The sequence below is a fragment of the Myripristis murdjan genome, chromosome 13, assembly GCF_902150065.1.
Source record: "Myripristis murdjan chromosome 13, fMyrMur1.1, whole genome shotgun sequence".
NCBI classification, from domain to species: Eukaryota; Metazoa; Chordata; class Actinopteri; order Holocentriformes; family Holocentridae; genus Myripristis; species Myripristis murdjan.
Window position 1 is genome coordinate 17,765,880 of NC_043992.1, and position 23,348 is coordinate 17,789,227.

At 41.0% G+C, this 23,348-nt stretch overlaps 1 protein-coding gene across 2 annotated transcripts; it reads left to right on the forward strand.

The window, feature by feature from the left end:
- The first annotated feature begins 1,012 nt into the window (after nucleotides 1-1,012).
- samsn1a (SAM domain, SH3 domain and nuclear localisation signals 1a) lies at nucleotides 1,013-22,440 on the forward strand. 2 transcript variants are annotated; one of them, XM_030067913.1, is made up of 16 exons: nucleotides 1,013-1,085; nucleotides 2,727-2,894; nucleotides 4,753-4,799; nucleotides 6,501-6,541; nucleotides 7,096-7,182; nucleotides 7,581-7,675; nucleotides 7,989-8,051; nucleotides 9,929-10,052; nucleotides 10,789-11,219; nucleotides 16,332-16,409; nucleotides 16,601-16,729; nucleotides 17,870-17,987; nucleotides 18,675-18,832; nucleotides 18,994-19,215; nucleotides 19,754-19,901; nucleotides 21,814-22,440. In XM_030067913.1, the coding sequence occupies exons 1-16, from the start codon at nucleotides 1,062-1,064 to the stop codon at nucleotides 21,969-21,971; spliced, it is 2,091 nt and encodes a 696-aa protein (XP_029923773.1). In that variant the 5' UTR covers nucleotides 1,013-1,061; the 3' UTR covers nucleotides 21,972-22,440. The 2 variants fall into 2 exon arrangements, with proteins under 2 accessions (XP_029923773.1, XP_029923775.1); XM_030067915.1 differs by having other exon boundaries at nucleotides 18,681-18,832.
- Nucleotides 22,441-23,348: the final 908 nt, after the last annotated feature.

Consider the following 23,348-nt stretch of genomic DNA (forward strand, 5'->3'; position numbering starts at 1 on the left):
CTATGCTGCCTCACACAGGAAAGAGTTGTGGTTAAGAAGGCGACGGTGTTAAGTATGCATCCTGCTGTGATGAGTGGTGTGTGTGTGTGTGTGTGTGTGTGTGTGTGTATCTGGGGCTTAAATAATATCTGGTAGGGGCCTTCATGAGACAGTAGTGCAGCTGACGCCACATGTCCTCTCTCTGTTGTGCATTACATAAGCACTTTGTTGTTCCCACACTTTTTGTTATTTATTTATTTATTTATTTATTTGTTTATTTTTACACCACTCTGATGACTGGACAGGTTGGCGGCAGTGGTCTAATTTTCCTCGTAAACCAACAGACTATCAAACTACTCGTCTGGCCCTGGTAATACCATCCTAATTCCAATAGTGCATTTATGAAACATCACCTGTTATTTATAGGCCTGTACCTGGAGCTCAGTGGGCTTTGACTCAATCCCAGTAGAAGCAGTTGCTTGCTAAATTGAAATGGTGCTTTAAAAAACGGTATTTGTGGTTGACCTTTTGGGAGAGCCTGTGTGCCCAATACTCATTTAGGTTATAGCTTAAAGTTTGAGTCAGTTAACATCTGACAGGGGAAAAAGTGTCTCCCTTACCCTAACGCTCAGACCAATAGAGTAAGCTGAAGCCTGCACATTGCACCCAAATACCCCTGTTCTCTGCCTGCACCTTCCATGATCTACCTGCAGAAGGTGGAGAGGGCTGGCTGGTTGAACTGGGCAGCTGCCAGGCGTGACTCCATCCAACTGCATGAATCTAAAAGCTGAGCTGCTGCTGAAAAAGATTGTGTCTTTCCCAGCAAACCCTCTTCCTCGCAAAAAGATAAAGGTTAAAAGCAACGACTGAATCTGCTGCTCCACCAATGGTGGGCTTGTTGTCATGAGTCCGCTTTAGCTAGTAGAGTAATGGTGGTCCATCTATTGGATTAGGGGAGGGATTTCACTGTGGCATTAATCTGGGAAGACAGCAGGCGACCCAGGCAGGGCTCACACAGAGCTGTTGTCTCTGGCTGTCACTCGGACGCACCACCACAAAGAGAGACCGGCCAGCCAGCCATCATGAACCTCTTCTGCTTTTCACTGGTAAGGGAACAACTTATGCCTACTCATGCCTGCTGCACCTACTGTATTGTTATTTTCAATTGTTAGTGTTGTTTTTGTTGTTTTTTTTATTGTGAGAGGAGCTCAAGAAAAACTTGCTGACTGACTGAAATGAGAGGTTGTCCACATACACAAAAGGCTTAAAGCAATACACAGGAATGCATATTAAGCATATATAAACCATGTAAACCATAACATCCTCTGGCACCAAAGTGCAGGGAAACGGGAACACAAATAGGAGCTGCAGTCTGTTTAAATAGGGTAGACATCCATGCAGAGGACAGAGGTGTGACTACTGCTGTGAACGGGTCTTACTTTACATTAAATGTAAAAAGTACTGGGGATGTTGTGATGTTGAGCATTGCAGCCCCTTTTGCACAATGCACATTTCAGTCATCACAAAGCTTGAAAACCCTTCTGCAACTCACCTGCTTCTCTGTATTTACATCACCACTTTGAGTGGTATAGATTTAATACAAGAAATCAATAAGAGATGATGGCTTTTATAAGGATTCACCAAATCAGTGTTGTTAATAAGAGGAATATAGTACCCTTGCATGCGCTAATGTTGTAGTTTGTATTTAGTTGGTGGGTTCAATCGCACACAAGTGATGCCTCATGGCACAGGCAGATTTGAAAGTGAAATACTTCATAGAAAGTAAACATTCCTGTACAAGTGTTTGTGTGTCTGGGAAGTAAATCCAAATGCATGCACAACACACACATATGGTCCTTCAGATGTTGCTGCAGCTGTCATGTCCGCACGTGCACCAGGACATGTGCACGCACAAAAAATGTCTCCTTGGACAGATGTCGGAGAAGTTGACCAATACTCAGGATTATTGACTGATGTGCTCCTTCAGTGACACGATTACACATTCTGATTGACTTCCCTGTCGTTGTTATTCCACGTCACGTGTACGGAGATCCTCTGATCGCTCAGATACATTCGGACACAATATGAATATTGCAACCTCAAACAGAAAAAAACAATAAAGACTGCAATCCAGAACTCCTACTGTGAAACAGCCTGCTTTTTGCCAATGCCTCACTCCTCTGGCAATACTAAAATCCCTGCCTCTAGCTCCTATACATTGAAAAGATGCCATCTGTAAGATAAGATGAGATTGATGAAAATAAAAATGGTTGTGTGAAAGGCTTTCCTAGAAGGAATCCAAATGAGCTGAATAACAGTCTAATCCAGACTGATGTCTGCTCTGAGGAATTCCAATCCGTCCCTACAAATGAATTTAAGAGATTTTGAGCAGCATTGGAATGAACGTATACATGCAGAATACATTTCAAGAGTTGTTTCAAGAGGCCCTTGAAACAACTTCTAAAACACAAAATATTTTATCCTGAAAAGTTGGGGCCTTTTTGGTGGCGTGAGATTTTCAAACACCAACACACACTCAAACACATGCCGCCCAAATCAGGCATGCAGCACATATAGCATGATCCATAAATCCTTTGGGATAACAGACACTTTTGAACACTGTACCTCATTTGCTGTCTTGAAGATAAACAGATCAACAGAATACATAAAATCCATTCATAAATCACCCATGCTGTCCTCTAACAGCTGTGTGTCTCTGTGTGTGTGTGCTCTACGTGTGACATCAGGAGGGCTCTATGGACAGTCTGTATGAGGCCGTGCAGAGCTCCAGTGATGGCACGGCGTACCCCGTCCCAAGCCGCTCCTGCAGCCGCTCCTGCAGCCGCTCCTGCAGCCCGGCTGTCCTGCTGGATGACAACACTAAGTGGCAAGGCTCTGGCAGATCCGTCTCTATGGTGCGAGGAGCACACACATGCACAAAACCTACACAGGCACATACAAAACACTGATTCTTGAGATTTTGGATAAATCATGTCCCACTAAGAAAAATGCTATTTCTGCTGGAAATTTACAACATTTTAATGAATAAAAAGAATCAAGGGCATAATCAGGGGGTCCTTTGCACATTTGTAAGGTTCTTTTATAGGTTTATTTTTAATTTGTATTAATTTAATGATTATACGTTGGCCCATGGCCTACAAAACCAGTTGTCCTCGGATAGGAGATAATCATTTCAACTTGATTAAAACAACAAAAAGTAATAATTTAATTGAATAAAATCTTTATCACATGAAAGAGTACATCATAATATGTATTAAAAACTACAAACAATGGGTTTTGAACAATATTTACTATTATTTTGTGGTTGCTCAAAATGTGTCCCAGATATTCGTCACCACCGTCAAATATATATTTAAAAAATAATAATAAAAAAACTACAAGGTCAATTACATTCCTGAGGATCCCTTTTCAAACCTTCAGCTCTACTGCATGCTTCAAGACCACTCAGGCTCCTGGAAGTTTTCTATTTTCTCTTAAATCTCTTCATATTTTTGGACACTGCTACTGTCACAACCATAAATTGTCAACACCGTCACTTCTGTATAAAAAATATTAAATTACATTATGGAATAAATGTATACTTTTTAAGAAGAGGTCTGATGCAGGTAGCAACAGGGCGAAAACAAGCTGGCTAATGTGGACAACTCATGCTTATCATGTGAAAGAGCAGGTTTTTGTCACCACCGTCAGACGTCACCACCGTCAGGTTTTCTGTCTGACGGTGATGACTGAAGTCTGAAAAATGCTTATAACAGTGCTCAGGATTGTTATTTTTTGTACCAAATAGTTAAATAAAGTTGTTAAGCAAGAAGCCATTGACTTGAGTGGTATAAATTTTGGAAATGTATGTTTTAATGAGGCGACTGTCACCACCGTCAGATTAGTGTCACCACCGTCAGAGGCAGTTATATTTGTTTTAAATGAATATACGTACAATATGTTTCTTTGCTGCTGTTGAGTTATTAAAGTAATAGTCTCTTTAATACAAAAATATGTTTTTCAAATAAATAAAAAAAAAAAAAAAACATTACGGTGACGGTGCTGACAAAAACAAAGTAGCCTAATAACTGGAAAAACCTATTTTATGAAAAAAAATGCAAAATGAGGAGGTTGCACTGGTACATTGCTGAACAGCCAAGACCTTGGCCTATAATGATATACCTTCAGATTTTGTAATTTAACGCACTTTTTTTTTTTTTTTTTTTTTTCAAAATTAAAACCTGTTTTATCCAAATTCCCAAGAATCAGTGAAAAATGACATATGCACGGACAGGCTGGCACACGTGCATGTCATAAGGAGTGTGAATGGCGGGGCCACCTGAACAAACATAGCCAGATTGTGTGGGACCAGTTTTTAGTGGAATTGGGCCTTGTGGGCTCTGGCTGACCAGCTTGAGCCCATAAAACAAAGCTGATTATGAAATCATGATAAGGAATAGAGCCAGATGACAGATGCTGTTGGAGCCAGACCACTCAGAGCATAAGGCTAAGTCAGAACATGAATCTGTCAATTTATATTAACACATGTAGATTTAAATTGAATGCCAGTGATATTATAGTGCTGAATCCCTCTTTGAATCTGCAAACATAGCCGTCATTCAATGCAAGATGTACCGTTGTGTCTGTAATCGCATGAATTATGATTTGACAGAAAAGTCCTTTTGCACAGATTAGTGTTCATTTAAAAAATAACAACAACAACAAAAAAAAAAAGCAACTAAAAAAAGCTGAAAATATTTTTTTTGCACGCAGGAGATGTCTCAGATGCAGGGGACCAATTCCAAAAAGAAGAAGAGAAGGTGAGGTCAAGTGAAAAACACAGCATGCTTTGTTTCTATGTTCTCACCCCATACAAATCCATGCAGTTGCTCAGCTGCTTAGTGAACCAAACCTGCATTTGTAGTTCTTCTGTGTTTCTTCTGTGTGTCTTCTGCTCACCTGTTCTGATGCCAGCCCTCTGCCCAGTGCATGCTGGGATAGGCACCCGCTCCCCATGACCCTGGTTAGGGATAAGTGGGTGTGGGAAATGGATGGCTGGGTGTTCTGATGTTAGCCATAATCGCCTCTGACATCCCTTGTTGTGTGTACACCGCCTACATTTTGTTTTTCTGTCATTGTTGGGTGTGAATGGAACTAAGGACTAAAAACAGCTCGTGTGTCGCTCTGTGCAAGTGAAAGGGCTTCCCACACAGTCACAATGTGGCTGGAAAGGCACCCTCGTTATTTTCACTGCTCAAGGGTTAATGCTATAAATCCTTCCTGCTGCAGACCAGCCTGCTCTTTGCTGTCGCTCCTCTCCTTATATCCACTTAAGTCACCAGCACATCTGTCTGCTCAGTACAATGTTGTTTTGTCACAGGAAGGATTGAGAACTCATCATGCACACACAAAAAAACATATATTATTTGGTGGGCATGTAATTTTGTTTGGTGGATGTCGAACACTTTTTGAGAGGCGGAGCGCCCTGTGGGCTGTCGGGCCAGCAGTAGGCAGCTTGTTGCTCCGGGCCAGTTGGACTAATCCGATTCGAGCCCCACCTCCTTACAGGTCCCAGCTGACTCAACACCTTTGCTCTGTGCCCTCACTGCACACCGAGAGCTTAAAGACGAAGACACTGTGGCCCTCCCACCCATGCACTTCAAGACTACATGGGCTTAAAATATATATAGTTAATACGTTTGCACAGTTTGCCTTCTGGAGAAAGACTGTAATAATTATTTTTCAGTGCACAGGCAGAACAGACAGCTAGCAGACTGTGGAGAGTTATTCACTGAATTTGTTGATTTCAAATATCAACAATCTTTCTACAGAATCGCTGACTCCGCCTTAAATGTCTGCATAGCCTGTCCATTTGATTGGATGCTGTGTTGAACACAGTGCAAACATCGATAGCTCCATTCTGTGATTGTGTTTGCTGACTGTCCATAGTATTTTGCTGAGGTACTTACACAGGAATAACACATAAAGTATTGCAGGGAGCTGCAGAGTAATGAGCAAGATCACACCAGATCACACGCAAGGCATGGGCGATATCCAAAATGTAATAGTGTGGGACGGTATTGCCTCCTCTTCCCCCAAACCAACATTTAAAAAAAAAAAAAAATCTTCTAAAACCTTTAAATGAAATAGTTTAGGTACATGAACTGCAAATTATGTGTAATCAAAATGACCTATGCACACAAAATTCCCAATACTGTACCTGTTCATCCATTACAGTAATCTGCCACTAGCTGAAGTGCTTTGTTAAGGCAAAGAAGCCATTAAATTCATATTTCCAACAGATTAATTCCATCAAAATAACACGGCTCAACATAAACAAGGCGTAGTCGCTCTGCTTCAGCCCGGCTGTGCTCCCACCTCTTGTGATACTGTAGTAAATATCACATACGGCTGCAAATACTGCAGTATTCAAAATATCAGATATCGGCCCCTTATGATTTGTAGATACCTTGATTAAGTGCTTAAAATCATAGTGCTGTTTTTTTTTTTTCTACTTTCAGAACACATATATCCAAATCTGCATCAGATAACGAAGCCCTGGGTAAGTAAATGTCTTCCTGTGTTCAGACTCTTGTGTCGGTGCTCAGGCTTTCAACAATGTTGTGTGTCGTGTGTATTTGGCATGTACAGTACAGTGTTAATGGTAAGTAGCTGCGAAGTCTACCTCAGTGTAAGGTCACAAGTTTGCAGTTGTGTTCCTTCCTGCTGCAGTGTAATTGACAAAGATGCTGGAATCATGATCTGCCCCACGTCTGCCCTTCACTGTGATCCCTCTGCTGGGACACACACATGTAACCCAAACACACCAGTTGTTGAGCTTTACTCTGAAATCATGATCTGATTCATGTTAACCTTAAATGCTCCCCCACAGTGCTGCAGTGAAATAATTTACCTTTTCGGAAGCTGCTTAAAAAAACACAGTTGGGAGGCTTGCCGGCTTAAATGTAGCTTTGCCAGCTCCCCAAATCTACTAGGCTGCCTGTGCTTGTGATGTGTGTGACCACTCCACTCAATTTTGTTTTGCGACCATGGTATCCATTTACCCTGAATTTCCAAATAAAACCCTCAACGTTTCTGATTTCTCTCCCTCCGCAGCGGATAACCCCAGCTGTAATACTGCAGTGTGGCAGCCTGCCAAGAGCCGAGAAGATTTAGCCCACATCGCAAACAATCAGAATGAAGGTAAATAGGAAATAAATAGGTTAAGCTGATCTACGTGCGTGTGTTCAATTGGACTCTACAGGCACAGGCCACTATGTGTTTAGACCAAAGCCATCTGTGTTTGGCAACTTTATCACGCCAGTAAAACAGCAACATATCACGGCATGCACCCCAAGCTATGACCACCCCAAACTTGATCATACCTTCTTGCACTGAAGTGTAAAAATGTATTGTTTAAACTGATTTTAGAGGCAGTAAAACAACGAGTGACTTCAGGGTTGTTGATAACGGAGCTGCCATAAAGACACATAGAAACATAAACCAAACAGCTCCTGATGAGATATTGGTGTTAGTCTGGTTCACCGATGCATCACCACCTTGATGAAATCTATTAAATATGTTTTGTGTTGTTCTTCCAGAGATGGTGAAGACTAAGCAGAGATCAGAAACCAAAGGAGGGAAAGGAAACTGTCCGTCTGGCACGAAGAAAAAGGAGAAAATGCAGCCGAGTCAGGTTAGACTTTAAAGATGGCCTTCTGTCCTACCAGCCTGTTTAGCACTTGTAACTCAACAGGCCTCAGCTGTATTGTCTGCTTTAAAGCCCCAGCAAAGACCTGCAGTGGATGAAATGTGTTGGCTTTTTAATGATTTAGCCACTACAATAGAAGCTTTTTAATATTTCCTTCCTCGTTGTCACGTTTCCTCATATTTGGAGTGACTGGACTGCCTTCTTATTGGAAGCAGGGGTTTTCCATGCTTGCGCATCCAAGCTGTGAATGTGAGTGAATTAAGAGCCAAGTGACTCAGCATCTAATTTTATTTTGCAGGTTGCAAACTATGACGGATGGAAGCCAAATGCGGAGTGGCCTAACAGCAACCAGAAAGACCGGGTGAGTGGCATAACATGGACTTGAGTATATTTGAGAGCCTGCTTTCTGTGTGGTATGTGTGTCACTACCGCCCTCTGTCACTCTCAAAACATTTCTGTTCTGTCAATACCAAGAAATGACCCAACCAGGAAAATCAATGAACCAAAACATCAAGATGATTCTGATAAGATTCAGATCGCCGGATTGCCCGTATGTGCCAATATGTCGTTTCAGCGGCAATAAAACGAACTCGTTAGTGGAGCAAAATCAGAAATCAGAATCAGAAATCAGAATCAGAGACACTTTCTTGATCCCTGAGGGGAAACTGGGTGAAAGTGTGAGCAAGTGGCGACTAGTGGTCACTAAAAACTTCACAGCAGAACACTGACTGACTGTCAAACTTCCAGTAAAAGTTCTTCAATATAATGAATTAATACTGGAATGGTTGGATTTGTAAGCACAACCACCAAAACAAATCACAAGTATGTAGATCACAAACAACAAGCCACCTTGAGGCCAGCTGGTGGCAGGCATGGCTGACTGGTTGCCTAGAGCAATGTGCATTGATTTGAGTGGCAGACGAGAGGCGGTGCAAGTTCAGAAAAGAACCAATCAATAACTGAGCGCATACGGCTAAATGAGCTCCTTGTGAGACATCCTAACCTTGATGGTGTTGCATTCAAGTTTGTCCCAACCGCTTTGCTCACATGCGTTGTCTGGACGTTCCTGCGCTGTGAAAAGATATTAGCTTTTTACCAAACAATAATAGATTTGGATGTAACACCTTTGTAATCTCTAAAATATTTAATTACATTTTACATTTTTTTTCTCAGTTACTGTAAAGGATTACAATTACATTCATTGTGTTATTTAAGTACATGTAATTAGTTCATGGCCTGAATGTTTTACAGGACAAACTTGTCAGAGATCCAAAACTGTGAGCTCGTTTACAAGCGTGGACTCGTGGTCACCTGGCGGTGCTGGGCCAATTGGGGCCCGCTGAGCAGTTTCAGCAGTATTACAGTGATACTGCTACCCTCCTTTGGCTTAAATGGCACAATCATTTAACACAAATGCTGATTGGGTTTTAATGGAGTGCAGATGGTGCAGAGAGGGGGACCACTCTCTCTGTAATCTCCCAGCCACATGGTAGATAGAGATGTTAAAACAACAGATGGAAGGGTGGTGTGTGTGTGTGTGTGTGTGTGTGTGTGTGTGAGAGAGAGAGAGAGAGTATAGGCATGTATGTTTTGAGACCATATGCATCAACTCATCTTTTTTTTTTTTTTTTTTTTACCTCTTTTAATAAGTATGTTTACGCATTTGTGTGCATGTGTGTGTATGTGGGTTTCGAGGCCTAGTGCCAGGTCGCCCAGTGCCCACTCTCGCTAATACCCAGCATAGTGAGTAACCAAACAACGTGGAGCTTGCCAGAAGTGGATCAAGCTTTTAGCCCCACACAGTATCCCTGTCCTGCCAGCTAGCAGCCTGGCACAGGAGCTGTCCCGCGGGAAAGACTGCTGTAACTGAACTGTGTAACCCTGGACACAAACTGGACTGACCCTGCTCACCCTGGGGCCATCGTATCACCACAGAACGAGAATCAGCTGAGAGAAAAAGGAGATAACACTACATATATGTATATCTATATGTATATCTGTCTTTATCTGTAGGTATATCTATATGTAACACTTTCTTTCTAATATGATTCTGTAACAGGATCAAAACTTTATCCATTACCATAAAAAGTGATATTCAGAAAAGTTCAAGTGAGTTTTAGTTTACTGTCAGCGATTGTTTTCACAGAGGGGGTGTCAGAGTCTATAGATGGTGAATTTATCATGCTGGAATTAAATTATTGATCCGGGTTTGCATCTGCTCCCTGTGGATCTTTCCAGAATGTCCATGGTAATGGAGTGGCAACAGAGCCCAAACCGTCTATGAAGAGAGACCACAAGCCTGGAAAGAAACCAGCCGGAAAGAGCGGGAAGGAGGGGAGCAAGAAAACCCACAACTCCACAGGTAAATAAACTTGACCTCTGACCACCAGCACCACTAGCACCTGTAAGGCTAATCGAGCTTTTTGCTAGTTGCCATTTTCAAACTTAATATCAGATACAGGTAAGCCATTAGATTTTGTTAATATAGCAGTAGACATGGACATTGTGGACATTATCCTTTCTGGTAAGTTGAGGGAACTCAGGATTGTGGATGCTGGATCTATAATGTTATGTGGGCCGTGTGGCTAATGTTCATGCCAACTTTAATGCTGACTTTGGTAATGTTTGGTAATGTTAATAAAAAGTGTGTTTGAATAAGAGAGTGTCTTTGGAAGCAGTGTGACCTTAAACACCATTTCAGATGTTATTTACTAAACTCATACTCTCAGCCGATGCATTTTTGATAACATGACAGATGTATGGACATTTTTCTTCTTTATATGTTGAGGAAACAGAGGATTGAGGGAACATTTGGCTCTTTCAATCTAAAAAAAATATATGTAATGAAGGAACGTTTTTTCCAGTTTGAATCAGCTATCAGGACAATTAGCTGTTGTCAAATTGTACCTTGGTGAAAGAGTTAACAAGGCAACCAATGTTGCCATAGCCGACATTTCTCCAGTCATTTTTGAAAGTGAATGGACTTCTGTTGCCTTCTGTTGCGGCATGATTGCTTGAGGTTGAAGTTCACTGAGGTTCATGAAATGCCACCTCACTTGTCATCTGACGCTGTGTTGTGGTTTTGTCTTCTCTGTCAGCACACTGCCCAACAGGCCCGATGAGCCCAACCATGGCAGCCCCCTATTTGGACGTACCGTACAGGCCGGGCAGGAGGCCCTGCACGGGCAAGGCCTCCACCCTCCCTGCTCAAGAGAACACCACCCCTGGCCAGGGCATGGACTTGACCACCCTCCCCGGCGGAGCCACGCCCACCCACATCCACCACCAACGCTGGAGCAATCCGGCTGACTGTAGTCCTGCCTGGGGAACCATACAGCACACCTGCCGCAGGCCGCTCACAGAGTACCGCGTCTACTCCCACGACTTCAGCACGTCCTGCGGGAAGGACTGGGAGGCACGACAGCAGCATGCACCAACCCTCAATGACAGCTTGAAACAGGACTCTAAACCCCAGGTTCCCCCCAGGGTCCCACGTTCCATCACGGATGTTGATCTGACAGAACCAAATGTAAGTTACTGTGGATGGAAATTTTTTTTTTTTTTTCATTCACACTCACATTCACTCTTGGAAACTGCCCAGTTAGTCTGCAGGTTCCTAATACAAACCACTGTTATGCCTTTTCCACCGAGAAAATTCTGGATCGGTTCAAGATTCTTGGAACTGAGGTGCAAACTAAGGAACTGACCCATATTTTGACCAGTTTTTGGAGAATCTGTTGCATCATAGATGGAGGGTGTGCTCAGCACATGACCACGGTGTCGCTGTGATCCCACTGCCTGCTGTCAGCTGCAGCACAGAGTCCGACCCCTCATACCTGTTAGAAGAATTAGCCTAATCTGAGCCTGATAGGGTTCAGATTGAGAATCATAAACTCTAAACCATTTATTTTTCCCCATTTTTCCTTGTAGAATAATACATGCCCACTTGATTCAGAGGGCATTTTTGAGCCAGTCTACATTTAATCAAAATGCAACAGTTTAAAATTTGGTGCACAAACCAGAACGGAACCGGTTCTTTGTTGGTGGAAGAGGGGTATGTGCAGCTCAACCAACAAGGGTCTTAAGGACATGGACAGGTCGCTGTTGAGGGTGCAAGAGCATTATCCTCCTGACCCTGATTTTCCCTGTCAATCCAGGGATTCAAACCGGTGAACTTTCACTCACCTCTTGCCTTTAGGCTACTGCTGCCCCAGAGGCTGTTATATTGTCCTTGTATTTCAGGTGCCTTTAGGATACTGACACCTGTCATTTCCAATGCCAAACAGATGTTCTAGCCCATGATATTTAAATCAATTTGACTTAAACTTCGAACTTATGAAGGCCCCATTCAGTTGCTGTCTAGTATTTAAACTTTACTGTTTAATCAAAGCTAAAACCATGATGCTTGTGCAGATTGACCTCAAAGGCCAGAGCCTTTGCGTGCACTTTGAGATCATTTCATGCATAAAACTGCAGCTGATACCCAGGGAGCACGTGCAGTGTGTGCCCTTTGTGCCACAAAGCAGTTGTGTAAGCTTCAGATTGTGGAAGATGAGAAGGATGATCCAGTGCACTGATTGTAGCATTCCTAAAGATGTATGGTGTCATTGGTTTTTAAAGAGGAAATGCCATTGCATCTGACACCAAGCCTCTTTAAAACATGCCCCGAGATGGTTTGGTGGCTAAAACCCCCGTATCACTGCTGAATCTTCCCTGCTCATCTCTGCTGCTCCATCTCTGCTCATTTAACTGCCAGCTTTCACTTCACTCCGCTCATCTTGTTCACATTGTTTCTTCACCTTTTGGCACCATTCCTTAGATTTCGCTTTTTTTTTTTTTTTTAGTTTTATTTATTTATTTATTTTTTTTAATGAGAGGCAATATGTGGCTGTCACATGCCATTTTGAACGCTCTATCTAATACATCTGCTTTGGCAGCATTTCAGGCTATATGTATGCTATATTTAGACACCCTCACTTCCTTTTAAACCGTGTCATCTGTTTTCACTCCTTTGAAATATTTTTTTGCAGAAACTCTGCTGTAAGCACATCTAGTTCATACTGTTGGTCTGATCATCACAAAATTGACAAGACCTTCCCCTAACAAGTGATTAATTCATTTTGAAAACACTTTATAATCATTTTGGGAAAGATAAAAATCATTATCTGAAGTTCATTATTCGATATCTGAAAAATACATGCATTTGGATTCACTCTACAACATGTTATCCATTCATGAATCACGGCTTTAAGTAATCCTTAACTCTTTAAAAGCTGCCGTCCTTTAACTTACTTTACTTTACACTATCAGTCATCTTGTGAGACTATATAAAGTGTCATTTTTCACGTGGTGGATATTTCATTTAGGATCCGACCTCTTCAGATGAACAACTGCCTCTCCAGGGAGTCAGTCGGGTCTAGAGTAATAGATTAGAAGCCTTAATCTGGATTGACAGGAGTTTAGGGCTGATTGCAAGCAGTGGGATTAGGCAATGTTTTGTCCGGAGAGTTCCCTTTTCTACAACTGGCCGACTCAAACCCCCCACAATGTAATCACAGTGGCAAATCCCCACATGGTAACATCAGAGCAATGACTGCACGCATGCGGGACCGTAACCTGTCAAGAGTTAAACCGATCAACAGTCTCGCATGCTCGGGCTATTTCACTCACCTTTTGTTTCTTTCTTCAACATATAATCAAACTATTTATGGGCAATAATTTGCATTAAGTGATGATTCAAGTGATGATGTGTGCCAACTGCCAACACAGAAACATCTATAAACCATCATGTGTTCCACAGTAAATGGGATAACACTTCATAATAACCATCATTAATAAATGGTAAATTGATAGTGACTTAAACTTTAGTTAACAGTCGTTTCAACAATGAAATGATCATTAATGATGTTTACTTTTTACACGGTAAACCATTTGTTAACAGATATTTTGTAACACTTTGTTAACGGGTAATAACTTGTTTAAAAAATATCTATAACCATTATTAAGATAGCTGTGATTAAGTTGCAACTACTGCTTATGATAATTAGTGAATGAATATCGCCACAATTTTGGGGTTCAAGCCAACACAGACCCTTAGAAGGTGAAAAACTTGAACAGCTCAATTAAAAACTTTACAAAGGTGATCCAAATAATGTTTACAGAGAGTTTACAAACCAGTTAACAAAGTATTATAAAATATCTGGTCCCTCTCTCTGTGTAATGTTTCAATATCAATATGTAATTAGTAAATATGAGCACTACACTGTTTGTTGACTGTAAAGTAACTATTAACTAGAGTTTAATTAACTATCATTTTACCATTTATTAATGACAGTTGTTATGAAGTGTTATTGTCAATGCTTGGCATTGCTAAGACAAAGATGAGATCTCTGCACAGATCCCAAGCATCAGAATGAAACACATTCACTGAAAACTTCCACCCTGACGACCATGAGACAAACCGGAAGATGTTTCAACACTACAAAGTTGCCAATTTCAGCTGTTCCTGTTGGCCTGCCATCTCAGCAACACTTCCCCAAACGTGTAAACCCCACATTAAGAAACGGGAGGCGAGGGAGGCAGGAGCAGCTCTTACAGCATCACTTACGATAAGCGATTGTTCATAAATGCACATTTTTGAGGAATATTGATGTTGACCTTTAACTCTGACTTTGACTCAAAGACTTTAACATTGTGTCTCCTGTTTGGTTTTGTTTTTTAGCTGTGCAAATCATAAATAACACACTATCAGCCAGATTTCTATGTAGGAACAACACACTGAATAATTTCATCGGAGTGCCAAGATGAACAGATCATATGGTGCAAGTGCCATTTTCATTTGGTTGAATTAGGCCACACCACAGCACAAAACCCAGCATGTCAACCACAATGACAAAACATAAGCCCGCTTTTACTAAGACAACAAACATGCTACGAAGGCAAGTGTCACACTTATAGAAGCCAAGCTGTTCCTGGAAGTGACTGTTTATGTTTTATAGAGCAGGAGACAAAACGCACAGTTAAGCACATTATATTTTTCCCTTTGAAACCGATACTGTGATAATAGACAGAATGTCGATTGCCTCACATCCTGTGTTTTAAGGAAGTGGGCCAGCCAGGCAAGCAGTCTGCCTCGATGTTAGTTAACACTTTACTGTTAGCAGAGGTGAAGAGAGGACAGAAAGCAGACAGGTCTGAGATACAGGAGTCAAACCTCAAACAGCAGAGAAAATGTTACAGAGGGCAGCCTCAAACGTCTCAGACAAAAAGAGCAGCAAACCAAAGGTAGGTGAAAATCCTAACAAAATCTGAAAATATTATGGACTGAGGGAAAGAAACATGATAGGACCGAGAGGAGCTGAATTCCACCTTTGGCATAATTTAAAAATATATATATTGTGTTTAAGAAAAAGAAAAAGTTTTCATTTAAGAGTGCTTTATGCATGCAATATTTGTTATATTTCTTATCGTGTGTAATTCGAGGTAACTCAATTAAACATCCAGTCATAAATACTCTCATTTTAAAAAGGTTTAAGGATAAACTGTATGAAATATAACATTGAATAATTACGTGAATAAAAGGTAATGGTTTGCCTGCCAATTTATATATATTATATATATTTTTTTCATAATGGAAAAATAACAATTACAGTACAACAATGATGACAGAGTTACAAACAGTTCAGTACCTACATGAGTAAATAAGGGAATCTGGAGGAAACAAAATACTTTTTACACTGGAAACTTTCAGTTCTGTTGTTATATCTGTGGACAATGGAGCTGATGTTGGCACGTCAAAGCTGACAAAGCATCTCTATCACTCTCTCTCTCTCTCTCTCTCTCTCTCTCTCTAGGAGTGCAAACCTTTATACTTAACAGGGATTTTCAGGGATTATTCATTTATATAATTATTTTGATTTTCTGCAGTGGAGGTGGGGTGGGGTGTTGGGAGAGATTAGGACTACTTTTAGTTTTATGAAAAATTGAAAAACGTGATTTTAAGCACAGAGCGAGAGGAAAGCAGTGACACAGAAATGATCACACGGACGTAGTAAGGTCACATCAGTCATGTCCACCTTTTCCTGAAGTGATGGACCGTGTGCACCAGCAGGGAGGCAAATACAGTGCCGCCCTGCCGCGGCTGAACTAGTACACTATTCAAAACATGACCACAAATTAACCACATATTTTCATATCATTACAAAGTCAGAGTGAGCTCTCATAGCTTTCATAAATGTCTCACAACAGAATGGAGAGTATATTCTTATACCCAAATATGAGAAACTCTTGGGCTTGCCTTGAAACAGACACACCAAGTCAATCCAAATGAAAGCTCTCATGTGATGTTTGTTTCACCTGTGAAAGCCACTGCAGGGATTTTCATCTCATTTGCTTTACCCTTTATTTAACCGGGAAAGTCCCGCTGAGTGAAGAGGAGATGTAGCAAACAGGGTAAAGAGGGATTTTTAGGATTTGAGACAACTGACACACAGATTGTGCAATTTTCAGCTCTTGGGATGTTCTCCTACACATTTACGTAATGTTACAAATGTTAACACCATGCAACTAAAGTCACACCAATGCCACACTAACTGTTGATAGAGATATGCTCAGTATTTCTCTTATATTTTCCTCCCTGCAGCGCTCCACGAGCTTTGGGAGGTTCGAAGGTCTCAGACACTCATCATCAGTGAAACCAGAGGAAAATGGAACAACTACGGTTCGTAGTTTCATATCAGCCATACAGTTTTTTTTTGTTTTTTTTTTTGTGGTGGGGCACATACAGAAAAATATGCACTAATGGTGCTGACTCACAATATGTGTTTTTTAAGACTTTTGTGTGTAAAATACTTTTGCAATACATTTTTCTGTACGTTGTGGATCTAAAAGAGTCAAACTGTTTGTGAACAGGTTACAGAAGAATGTGAGAGTTCAGACCCAAACAAATCAGCTGGAATTGGGAAGAAGATGAAGGCCATTTCACTGACCATGCGCAGAAAGATGGGCAAAAAACATGCCAAGTCATTCTCTGAGGAGATGGTGAGTCATGGACCCACACACACACACACTCACAGTCTGTCTCCACATACTAATCCATCACTATATGGTATTAAACGACCATAACAGTGATTCTGCATGTTTTGCACAATATCTACAAAATGTATGTATTTCACCTTTCTGCTAATCGATTCCCAGCTCAAGCAGTCGTGTTTTAGAGCTCTGGTATTTTTCCAGCCATTGGTTTCCATTCATTTCACTTCAAACTTTCTCCACACCAGTATGCCATCACCGTAATAAAGACGTCGACATTACTTTTTCTAAAAGCATCAGCACTGTTGTGTTTTGATGACATGAAATCAGGTGCAGTAAAAGTCCCGAGGGAAATTTTTGCTTTACACAGCCAATTATCAGATCTGTGGTTTACGAATGGTGACGACTTTGCTAACCACAGAAGCAGAACATTATAAGGTTGGTGTTTGAACTAAAAATTCATATTTAAAAGGAGATTTGATAATGTGTTGTGAACTCTTCAGTAGTCCTGCATGATTTTCAAAATGGTTTGCTTCAAAATCACTGGTTGCGTCCTTTAAGGCCAACTCACTACACTCAGCCTCAGTTACTGCAAGGCTGCGCTGTTTTTCTCCAGAGGGCTATCAGTTTCATCTCTCATGGGTCCACATCCTCAAAAGTGACGCCTCTGCCTGGCAGTGACAGTCGTGCCATTGAACTGCTTGCTTTCGTCATAACATTAACAAACGCACTTTCTCTCAACACTCACTGATGTAATATTCCAATTGTCCACCTCATTCTGAGATTCATTCATAGCAAGGTTTCCATTTTCAATTTCCTGGCCGCATTGTAACATAAATGAACTTTCTTCATATTGAGTTTGAACTTTGACAACCTCAGTCTCTGCTTAAAAACTCAACTTAGGTTGCTCTCTGTCCTCAGCCTCCAATTAGATCTACATGATGAGCCCACAGCCTACATCTGTGATCCAAACATACAGAATTAGGACATGATTAACATAAACTTTCAATTAAAAGTATACATCTAATTATATCTAAGCCCAAGCAAGCTATTGTGCCATCTTGATGCCTGTTGATGTATTTGACAGACAGCAGAGCAGGTGTTTCTGATATTTTCTACACATGTTATATGTGTGTTTCTCCCTCCCAGGGTGATGAGACAGACAGAGACCCAGACGCAGAGACGGAGCATGTCCCTGCGCCAGAGAAGAGCACCGCAAAGACCAGCAACTCCTTAGAGAGCCTCTACAGTGGCCAGAGCTCTTCCAGTAAGTGTCTGGAACGTTGCCTGCTGTAATCGCTGCAGACAAATAGTGCTTGCAAATACTTTCCTGGTTTGATCTTACAGTAGGTGGCCAGATGAGTGGGGTTTGCCCCAGAGGATAACAATGAGCATATATGAAAGTTCATTTTAGAGGATTTGTCTGTAAATCACAATTTGAATTGTTTTGAATTTCTTTGATCTGGTACATTCCACTTATGATGTGTGCTCCAGGTGGGTTAAAACATATGCATGCACCCACATACGCACACACACACACCAAAAACACCTGTGAACCTATGCCATGTGATCATCCTGGGACATCCCCTGCTTTGATTTGTTTTTGTAACCTCCAATTAGTACGACACCCCAAAACTTATCTAAGCTGTTAATCGTGTTGATGGCAATCTTACAATGAAACACACGCCTACATCCTGATCATGATCTTTACACTCGACTGCATGTTGTTGGTTTTATGGAGGTAAAGGAGAGATTTCAGTGAAATATCATACGCCTGCATACTGTTTCCTTCAAAAGCCCACGTTCCACCCACTCCCTCTGCCTCCTCTCACCCTCCTCACGCCCACTTCTTCATCAATTTTTCTAACTGATGCGTTTGGCAGAGGAGGGCTGGAAGTGAGGGTGTCCTCCCTGCTTAACTATGTAATCATACCGTGTTGTGCTGTGTTTGTTGGTTCAGGTGGTGTGACCAGCGAGTCAAACGGTTCCGGTCAAAGAGACAGTCTGAGGCTGGAGGAGGACGGCTCCTACCAAGGACAGTTTTGTGGCAGAGCCCGCGTCCACACAGATTTCGTCCCCAGCCCGTATGACACCGATTCCCTTAAACTCAAGGTAGACACAATGCTGTATGAATATGTTACTACACTGCATAGTAACACCAGCCCCATCTCAACTGAGGACTGAAAAATAACATTTAAGCATTCCACATAAGACCTGATATGAGACTTGGCAAGCAAAAACCCCAAAATCAACATCCCCCTCTCATGTTCTAGGTTGGTGACATCATCAACATCATCAGCAAGCCTCCCATGGGCATCTGGACAGGCATGCTAAACAACAAAGTGGGTAACTTCAAGTTTATCTACGTGGATGTCCTGGTGGAGAAGGAGAAGGAGGAGGAGGAGGAGGAGGCTCCCAAGATCAGACAACAGAAGCTGTGCAAGAGGCCGCGGCCCAAAACGTTACTGGAGTTACTGGAGCGGCTGCACCTCGAGGTGAAGACACAAAGCACTCACCTGCCCAGCTCAGAAGGGGGCAATCTGATCACCTCCACGCTATAAAAAAATTATCTGCATAGTTGGAAAGTAGAAGGAGAGGGAAGGAAGAGAAAGCTCTGGTGGGATTTGATCTCTGGGCCAGATGGGGCTTCTGCGTGGCTCCAGAGGCCAGCTTACATGGTTTGTTTGAGGCTAATTTAGTGAGAAATAATTTTGGATTTGCCCTGTTGGATAGTGGAACAGGTATGAGACAGCTGAGACAATGATAGGAAAGCCCTATAAGTCTCATCAGCAAAAACAAATACACTGCAAATGCAAAAAAATGCTACACTATCATTAATGATGTCGAGATGCTTCAGTAATATAGCTTCAAACATATATGTGTATAAAACTAAAATACTTGACACTTTATACAGGCTCTGATTTAGCCATCACATACACTTTAAAGCTATATTGATAGCCAGTGCAGAGAATTAAGATTGCTTTGGGTTATTATTTGTGTCGATGCTGATGAGGCCAACGCTGTACTCTGCAGGAGTACGCCTCGGCTTTGCTCCTGAATGGCTACCAGACGGTGGAGGACCTGATGCACCTGCAGGAGAAACACCTGATCGAGCTGAACGTCAAGGACCCCGAACACAGACACAGGCTTCTCGCTGCTGCCAGCTGCCACTACACAGAAGGTCAGGAACACAACCATCACTATTGTTTGTTTCAGTCTTAGTCACCTAAAATGTGAATTAATGTGTTCAGTAAGGGATCATTTATGCAATAAAAAAAATGAAACCCTGAAGACAAAAAAACAAACAAACAAACAAAACAAAAAAAAACAATGGTGATGTGAAGGGTTTCGATCTTATTTTGTGATAAAGATATGGGTTAAGAGTGAACACAGTGGACCAATCATGTAGTGGTGGGTAAAACCACCTAAACTCAGCTTACCCTACTTCTCATTTGGCCCCTTTAGACTGGATATGTATTCATTATAATGTGTCTGTTTCCATGACCCACTACTGAGCTTATGGTAATCATTATCTTTGTTAATACATTACTGCTGGGGATCAGAATCAGAATCAGGAAATACTCTATAATCAATGAGAAATTGCGTGTTGGCACATGAACACCTAATGTAAAATTACATAAAGCAGAAGAGAGAGACGCAGCAAATATACAGCATACAGGTTTGCCATCTACCTTCCAAAGAAAAAAAAATTGACTGCAGTGCTAGGTCTAATAAATACATCATAATTTATCATTAATCATTAATTTGTAATTGTATCAATGAAACCTTCTACCTCCTAGGAACATTTTATCATTGAAATTGGATTAGTTGCAGAGTTGCAGTTGTTCAAATTCTCAAGAGAAAAATATATATAAGCATAAGTGAAATTATAAGAAATAGAAAAAGAAAATAAGAACTATAAGCATATGTGCATTGGAAATTTGTATTAAAAAGTATGTGCATTATGTAAAAGATGTGCATTAATCCTAATTTGTTAAAAAAGATAAATGTTTCTGCATTATGCAAAAATATGTGAGTTAATCCTACAATAATATTACGACAACATATAAAGACATAAGAAGTGAGGATGAGGAAGCCTTTAAATGTATTCCTGAACTAAAAATGTAAAATAACATGCATACCAACGCATTTGTAGCTCAAAGAATAGAAATGCATCCTGCATGATGTGAGAGGCTTATCTGTGATTTCCTGTTACTCAGATAGAAACTGCTTAAAGGGGCAGAAGGTGTTCCTCTAATCTGAAGTCTTGAACCAGAAGGCTGATTATCACCGAGCCCGCTATGAATGAAAACAAAACTAGTTTCCAGTAAAGACAGAGAAGCAGCACACTGAAGAATGTTGTGTTCATCGTTCAAAGCGGCGTATGTTAATCTGTGGATGCTGCAGGATGCTATGTGTAAGGGCAATTAAAGGTCGTAGTAAATTTTATGTTTGGGTGACCGTGTGAGCAAACAGATGGCAGCGGCTGCGGTGTGACCTTGCCAAGCTTGTTGACCCACACTGGGCTCCAGTAATTTAATCAAGCTCAACTCCATTAGGTTAGGAGTTTTGCAACCCAATTACACTGCAACAGCAAAGGGCTTGTAGCTCCTGTCAACAAGGTACAACAAAATTAACAGATTATTATAGCCAAACAGCAAAATCTCAGCTACAGGTATTGTTGGGGTATTATCAAAAACAATAATGTTCTCTGCTCCTGTTAGCTGAGTTACACCTGCAGAGAAAATTCTAGTAATCAGGTCACTGAGCCTCACACAGTCAGCCAAGCACTCTCTGTCCCAGTCCTACAGGCTGTATTACTAGTAAAGACAAAAACAACCCTGAAATGCTGACCATGTGACACATACAGCTACTGTTATTATAGCAGTTATTACAGCCAAACTGACATGTGGTGTTTGCATTCACTGGAAGTCAATAAAAACATCAGCCAAATACCTAATTATACATTTAATAATTTCCCATGCCTGACTGAATTGTTTTGCACTGATTTTAGATTGATTAATGTTGGTATAAACCAATATCGGCTTGTAATCTTATACATTTGATAACAGTATCATTATTTTTATGTTCAGGTGATGATGTGAGGGAGGGCGAGGAGCACAAGTCATCTCACAGTCCGCAGGAAGAGGACAGCGACTGTCCAAGGGACTCGGGTTGTTTCATCCCCTCTGAATGTTCAGACAACAGCAAGGAGGATGTGGAGCAGCTCACAGAAACTGTTCATACTTAATGTGCTCATATTTATTTGTCACATGGACACCTTGACATTTTGAATCTCAGTTGCTTATTTTTCCTCCTCAAACTGTTTCTGCGGTTGTCTTTTCATTTTCCTAAAACGCAGTGTTAAATGCTGTCTTTCCAGCCACGGTAAAATTAAAACAAACCAACAGGGGAACAAACGAAAAAAACATTCAAAATGTCAACGTGTCCATTTATCATATCATCATCTGTTGCAAATAATCATCTTGTAAATTCTGACAGTCATGTTTTTTTTTTTTTTATTGTGTTTTGTTGACCAAGTGACATTTCATTGATTAAATGTTACTTGTATTTATTGTCCTCAAAATGATTGTTTTCTGCATATAAAGCCTTTATTTATCATATCTATGTCATTTTGATCTCATTTCAACAGCCGATGTCATGAAGTTGTAATTCTTTCTATGAATAAAGTGATATTGGGTGACTGGTTGAAACATAAATGAAGCATAATGTTTCTGAAATGCAGACTTTAGGTTTGAATTTCAAAACGAGGTTGTCGCTAAGCAGACAAATATCGCTGCAAAGTTCAGCTAAATGGCTATTTTCAGCGGGGTCCATTGACCGCTGACCTCCAGACATCTGAATGAAAATGGGTTCTGTGGTCACCTATGGGTCTTCTCTTTGCAGATATGCCCACCTCATGCTAATCCCATGCAGTTTGGGGCAGAAAACATGCAGGATTTTGTTTTTGTGCAGACTGGGGCCTGAACAGTCTTGGAGCTGCATAACTTGGGTTTGACTGGAAAGCTGAGACTCGTGGATTCCATGAGCCACATTTGATTCATGTGTGATGATGTTCGCCCCCACAGTAGCCATTTCATTGTAGTCAGACCATTTCTTGAACTGTGATGTCACTGTTTAAAATTACCTGTAATGACCTCTGGGATAATCATAGCCTCATGAAACTTCACAACCACAAACTAGAGAGCGGGGGTGTTCAGAGGATGTCTGGTTTCACAGGTACATTGAATTTCTGAGCAATTTCCAGACAAAAATGCTCACCATCCAATTGCCAAAAAATGCAATTCTTACAAAAATCTCCAAATGTCAAAAGTTGTCGACACCAAATCGCATAATGATTTTTTCTATGATGAATGTGTTATTTTGGAGGAATTTTGGACCATTTTCCTCCATTTTCAAGTGGTAAAAAATGGTTAAAATTTGCACCAAATCCATGTAACAGATGGTATCCATATAAAAATTGCTGCCACAAGTTGACACATAATAAAACATGGGAATGGCCATCATATGCGCCTCTCATGTTATGATCCACTTATACACTCCAAATGAATAAATAAATAAATAAATAAATAAATAGGCCCCTAGCAAAACCTCAGTGTTTATTAGA

Excerpts from the sequence above, each read along its gene's own strand:
- samsn1a (XM_030067913.1), top strand. The coding sequence starts at position 1,062 with ATGAACCTCTTCTGCTTTTCACTG. Across the intron at positions 4,800-6,500 it reads TCCAAAAAGAAGAAGAGAAG|AACACATATATCCAAATCTG; the intron begins GTGAGGTCAAGT and ends TTCTACTTTCAG. Across the intron at positions 10,053-10,788 it reads GAAAACCCACAACTCCACAG|CACACTGCCCAACAGGCCCG; the intron begins GTAAATAAACTT and ends CTTCTCTGTCAG.